The 6,615-nt window shown below is 42.7% G+C and overlaps 1 protein-coding gene across 2 annotated transcripts in view; it reads left to right on the top strand.

Annotated features, from left to right (window-relative positions):
* Positions 1–738: 738 nt before the first annotated feature.
* Znf280c (zinc finger protein 280C) overlaps positions 739–6,615 on the top strand; it is a 42,910-nt gene continuing 37,033 nt past the window's right edge. Inside the window, exons 1-3 of one of the 2 annotated variants that reach the window (XM_021187548.2) lie at positions 739–810; positions 3,341–3,429; positions 5,640–5,686. In XM_021187548.2, coding sequence (XP_021043207.1) covers positions 5,656–5,686 — 31 coding nt within the window. In that variant the 5' untranslated portion in view covers positions 739–810; positions 3,341–3,429; positions 5,640–5,655. Of the gene's footprint in view, positions 847–3,340; positions 3,430–5,639; positions 5,687–6,615 lie in introns of both variants that reach the window. The other variant, XM_021187547.1, reaches the window with a different exon arrangement.

The following is a 6,615-nucleotide window of genomic DNA, read 5'->3' as shown; positions in this document are numbered from 1 at the left end:
ACAACAATTTTAAAAAGAAAATTACCATGTAAGCAGTATTTTAGCAAGTGTTCTTGTAAATTTTTTAAAAAAAAGTTTATGTAACTACAAGACTCTGTATGACAGGAGTGAAAAAAGAAAAACAAAATTGTGTTTAAAACAACCGTAGTACCATCAGCCAATGACTTAAACAAGTCGATTGAATTCCTCTTTTCTGTTGAAACGTGAAAGGTGTATCAAGTCTGGTGTTTTTAAAAACCGGGCTTTTAATGTTTATTCCCAGGGCAATCACAGATCTTATATTCGCATGTGCTCAGACAGAGTGTGGAGCTTGGCTTTGGGGCTGCAGCCTGGGGGTTGGTGAGCAGCATGGCCGAGGGTTCCCACAGAACTGTTCCTCTTTCCCAAGGTCGGTTTCCTAGTCTCAGGTCCTTCGAGGTTGCTGGTGGTGGTGCACATGCTAGCATCATCACTGGCCTGTCACCAGGGTGCCCGGATGTACACGTTTGGGGGTGACTGTTTACCCGTCAGGCAGTGCGTGCTAAATACTGGGGCGCTCTGGCAGCTGTAGCTCATTTGGAAGTCTCCAGGGTTCTGGCCATGGTCACCGCCGCCGCTGCTGCTGCCAGGACCGCTGCCTCCGCCACCGCCGCCGCCGCCGCCGCGGCCATTTGAGTGGCAGGCGCCCGGCGTTTCCTTGCTCCTCCCTTCTCGCTCAGCCTCCTCCCCTTCTCCTCGCCCCTCTTTTCCCCTCCTCCTGTCCTTCCTTCTTCTCTTCCTCCCGCCGCTCCTCCTTCTCCTCTGAGCTCGGGACGTCCTGCATCGGTCTGGGTAAGCCTCTCCGCGCCGCGCCTCCCCGCTTCGAAGGTGAGCGAAGCGGCCGCGATGCGAGCCCAGGGCTTTCATGCCCTGGATAGTAGGGATCCGAAGCACGATGGCGCAGGCCCACCATCTTGTTTCGGGCCCCGGGAAGGGAAAGGTCGCCTGGGCAACGCGGAGCATGGGGTGCTTTTGGAGTCGCGGGCGGCCGCCTCCCAGGCCTGGACCGGGCATGGGTGGCCGCGTGGGCCCGGGTTGGGCGCTAGCCTGGCCTCCCAAGGCCCGGGAGGCTGTCCGGGCCCCAGGACCTCTCTGGCTTTGCTTTATGGAGTCAGCCACTGGGGCTCTTTTGAACATTGGATAGCGACGGGGCCCCCTGTCCGCGGATCTCTTCAGTCATAGGAAAGGCTGATGGGGCATGCTGAACTTTCCAGTCTCGGGCTCCTGCGGCCCTTAAGTTCTATCTTACCCCTTACCCAGAACTGCTAGCGGGTTTGCCGTGCTAGTATGGCACGGCATTCTTCCCAAAGGGACTGCCCTCCTCCGTCACAGAAATCTTGCTCTCTTCGGGTTATTGTCTAGATTCTAGAAAATAAAAAACCCAGACGGGAGAGACGTGGACTTAGATGCACGATTTTCCATCAGTAAGCTGTGCAGGATTTTTCGTTTTTAAGCAACGGGGGAAGCATTTCATTCGGAGGAGGAAACCCTGCTGCAGACATGGGAGTCCCTTTCAGTGCTCCTCAAGTTTGAATTCTTTTGAAGTCTCAATGTGAAGTGAACCAGTTTCTTCCAAATGTGGAAGATCTTTAGCCAAGGACCTCTCTTTGTTTGAGAGGATTAGCTAATTTTTTTTAAGTCTATGAGCTTGAATTTTTGATTTTGTTGTTTGGGGGTTGGATTATCAGTTTCAGTGTCGTTTAGTGCCTCTAAAACTGTATTTGATACATAAATCCAGTTTTAAGCTACAAAAGTTCCCTAGATATTTGTGAGGTGCCTTAAAGAGATGCAGTGCGATTCAAGCCATCTTAAAGTTAAAAAAGAAAGAAAGAAGAAAAAGAAAAGAAAAAAAGAAAGAAAATAAACACTATCTACGAAGATGCCTTTGCTTTAATATCCATACAAATGCAATTGTGATAACATTTGCGTGTTTTTGTTTGATGCCACTCCTTTACAGGGTTGTAAGGTATTAACTGTCTTGAGGTGAAGAACTAGCTTCAAGAGGTTTTGTGGTCAGTAAATAGAGCCACTTGTGGTGGTTTTTAAATTACGTGTTGGGGGGGGGTGCGGGCGGGCGCACACATTTGTCCTCACAGTTTGAAGGTCAGATGACAACGTGGTAGTTGTAAGTTCTCACCTTCTACTGTGTAGGTCCCACAGGTAGATCTCTGATCATCGGTTTGAGGAACAAACCCCCTTACTTGCTGAGCCAGTCTCAGAGACCTCCTGCTGTTTTGATTTATTTGTTTGTTTTTGAGAGGGTCCCATATAGCCCAGGCCAGCCTTGTATTTGATATGTAACTAAGGCTATCCATGAACTCCTGATCCTGCCGGCTCATGATTCCAGCTAAGAGCCCTCATCCCTGTCACCTTAAAACCAGTTCTTTTTTTTATTTAATATTTTTTTACAGTCCAGATTTTATCCCCCTCCCAGTCCACCCTCTTACTGTTTGTTCCACATCCCATACCCCTACCCCATCTCCACAAGAATGTCCCCATGCTCCCACCCCCACCTCACCAGACCTCTCCACTCCCTGAGGGAGGATTCCAGTTTCTTGAGGGTTAGGTGCCAATAATTTCTGGCTTTTGCCTAAGGTTCAATTCATTAAATAATGCCTCATTTATTTTATAGGCATCTCGAAGTTCCAGAGAAAGAAAAGCAAGGAGGTTTGCCTAAAATTTTTAAGAAGTGTTACTCAATTCCCGTCTCTACATTTGTAAAAAAAAAAAATCACTTTCCAATTTTTTAATATTTATTGTATTATATATACAACATCTGGACTGCATATATGCCTGCAGGCCAGAAGATGGCATCGGATCCGATGGTTGTGAGCCACCATGTGGTTGCTGGGAACTGAACTCAGGACCTTTGAAAGAGCATCTTGAGCTCTGGAAGAGCCACATGTGCTCTTAACCTCTGAGCCATCTCTCCAGCCTCTTGTCTCTACAGTTTTTAAAGATGTTATATTTTTTTGTACATTTTAGCATTTGAATAATACTATATCCAAATACGTTTAAAAACTGAAGAAGAGCATTGGAAAAAGTACTGATAATGAAGACTTGCCAACCTCAGCTTTTCCTATCCAATCCCTTTGCTCCAGTTTCCTAAAATTTCCAATATAGGCTGGCCTTTTCAGCCCAGTGTTTTGCCACTTAACATTACCTTTTTATGAAGGGAAGGGATTCTCTGCCTTCCCTGTCTTCCACTTATTTTATTTTTCTAGGAGAACACTTAGAACCATACAGGATTCTTTGGAAGTACTAGGGATCAACTTGCATATACTAATTATAGCTGAATAATTTTTTTTCTTTCTGTTTTCAGGGAGGACTTTGTCTTTCTGGAGCCAGGAAGGTGATGTAATTGCTACCACCAAACCTGACAACTTGAGCTCAATCGAAAGGACCCATATGGTAAGAGAGAAACAACTCCTTTAGGTTGTCTTCTGACTTTCACGCACATGCAAACGCACACACACACAAACACACACACAAAAACATACACACACACAAAACAAACACACACACACAAACAGACACACACACACACATTTTGAAAGATAATTGGTTTTTAGATTAAATTAAGTAATACTTTAGGAAGCCTTGAATTACCCAATTATTAACTTGAATAAAAATGTACCTCTAGACTTTTAAAATTTATTCTATACAAATTTCTTTGATTTAATAATTGACATAAAGATAAACGGGTTACAGAAACAGTTATTTGGTAACAATTTAGGCATGATACTCCTTTTTTATACCTAGAAAGATGAAAAGTATCAAGGCATGATGGTACATACATACCTGTTATCCTAGCAGTTAGGAGGCAGAAACAGGAGGATCACAGGATGTTTAAGGCCAGACCAGTATACAATGAAAACTTCAAGCTAACCAGGGTAACATAGCAAGACCCTGACTCAGAGAGAGAAAGAGGAACAGTCTGAAGTGGGAGGAGAGAGAAGAAGAGAAAAGTGAAGGATGAAGATATAAACAAATGCATTTAATTCATTTTATATTGTATATGTATGTGTGTATGTGTGCGCGCATGCACAAGTATGCCAAAGCATTCATGTAATGGTTAAAGGACAACTTACATAGTTGGTTCTCCCCTTCCATTATGTGAGCTCCAAGGATTGAACTCAGATAATCAGGCTCGGTGGCAAGTGTCTTTACTTCCTGAGCCATCTGCCTAACCTAACTAAGGCATTTTAGGAGCTGAGAGGTCTGCTTTTTTCTCCCAATCCTAAATATAAAACCCAGGCTCTAGTACATGCTAAGCAAATGCTCCGTTGTGCAGCTCTTGATTTTCCAAGCCCAAGTTTTACTATATAGCTCAGGCTAACCCTGAACCTTCCTATATAGCTTAGCCTGGCCTGTAATTCATGATTTTCATGCCTCACCCTCTCATTGTAAACTATATGGTGTGTGTATGAGAACTCAAAATACAATTTAAACTGAAATTCTTTTTAATGAATCTAGCTATTCAATTTTTGATTACTTTAATGTAACACCTGTTTTTAAAGGTCCAAATAGGGCTGCAATATGATGCTTATGGAAAAACACTAGCTTAGCACGTATTAAATTTGATCACCAGCACTACAAAAATAAAATCTTAAATGCCTATAAACAGTCTTCATTTAGGGGTGGGGATAAAGCTGTAAGCAACCATGCCTGGATTTTTTTTTGTGGTTTTTCTTTAAAAAAAAAAAAAGATTTATTTATTTTATGTATATGAGTGCCCTATCTGCATGTATGCCTGCATGCCAGAAGAGGGCATCAGATCCCCTTATAGATAGATGGTTGTGAGTCACCATGTGGTTGGTGGTGATTAAACTCAGTACTTCTGGAAGAGCAGCCAGTGCTCTTAACCAATGAACCATCTCTCCAGCCCCCAGTGCTACATATTTTCTTTTAATTTTTTATCATGCATTGTATTTGTGTGTGTGCAGGTGCACCTGTGAATGTTTATATGTGGGTGCATGTGAAAGTCACAGGACAACCTCAGGTGTCATCCTCAGAAATTTCATCCACCTCCTTGAAACAAGGTTTCCTTATTGGCATGGAGGTCACCAACTAGGACAGACTTGTTGGACAACAAGCCCCAGGAGGCCTGTTTCTGCCCCCTTAACTCTGGAATTATAAGTGCATGTTTTTATGATATTGGTTCTGGTGATCAGACTCAAGTCCCATACTTGAAGTGCAAGAACTGTATTTTGTTTTAATTTTTTTTTCGAGACAGGGTTTCTCTGTATAGCCCTGGCTGTTCTGGAACTCACTTTGTAGACCAGGCTGGCCTCGAACTCAGAAATCCGCCTGCCTCTGCCTCCCGAGTGCTGGGATTAAAGGCGTGCGCCACCACGCACGGCAGGTTCTTTATTAAACTGAGGTTTTTAGACTTGGCAGCAAGTACCTGTATCAGTGAGAACTCCTTACAGCCTGGTACCTTTATTTTATAAGGTGAAAAACAAAAGTCCTAACCTCTTACCTTGTCAGGAGTCATATGATAAGTTTGCTTAAGATGGAAATTAGACTCAAAGATTTCTGACTCAAGTTTCATGTTTCAGTTATTATTTAGTATTATTTGGAACTCATAAAATTGATTGGTGCCTTCTGCTTGTTTTTAGTTGGTTCTTCAATTTGATGGATAAAGACAACTCTGTTCAAGAAAAAGGTAAATATCGTTTCTGCAATATTATATGCAATACTAGCATATATGGATTTTTTAAATTACATCTATTTGTTCATTTACTTACCTGTTTTTGTGTGTGTGTGTGCATGCGTGTGCACATATGCATACAGATTGTGGTGCTCAGAGGACAACTTGGGGACGTTTTCTCTTCTACAATTAAACTTATGTCATCAGACTTGGTAGCAAATGCCTTTTGCTGGCTGAGCCATCTTGACAACCCATGAATGGCATTTATACTGATAACCTTTCTTTAATAGGTTTCCTGAGAGGTGCATGCATTTAGTTTTTACTTAGATTCACTTAGAGTAATTAAAGTCATACATATAATAAAAAGTGAATGATCTCCAAAAAGCTGTGAGTAAATGGGCTAAGGAAATGGCTCACTGGCAAACTGCTTGCTTGCTGCATGAGACTCTTAGTTCAAATCCTCAGCAACCAGGTAAAAAGCTAGGTGTGGCTGTGTTTCCCTCTGCAATCCCAGCAGTTGATAAAGGGGCCGGGGAAAAGTCAATTATTGGTGTAAGTGGAAGGCAGTCTAGCTCCACGTTCAGTGAGAAATCCTTTTTCAAGGGAATTAGGTGGAGAGTAAGAGAGCAGGACACCTGCGGTCTTCCTCTGGTTCTTATGAGTACACACATGTGCACATACATCACACATACAAACAAACGTAAGGTAGAAATCAAATGTATCAATAAATGACTTTTAAAAACTATCAGTATACACAAGCTGCCTTTGTTTCTTTAAATTCAGTATCACCTTCTTTGTCAGATTCCTTAGCCTGTAGATTAATGCCTGTTTTCTATGTAGAAAACAAAGTATGAATAATTTGTCTTTCCCTCTGATGTGGAACATATACAATTAAGATGTATTAGAAATAGCCGGGTGTGGTGGCGCATGCCTTTAATCCCAGC

This window comes from Mus pahari, chromosome X (assembly GCF_900095145.1).
Source record: "Mus pahari chromosome X, PAHARI_EIJ_v1.1, whole genome shotgun sequence".
Lineage (NCBI taxonomy): Eukaryota > Metazoa > Chordata > Mammalia > Rodentia > Muridae > Mus > Mus pahari.
Note: the sequence above shows the minus strand (reverse complement) of the source record. Positions and strands in the feature narration are given on the sequence as shown.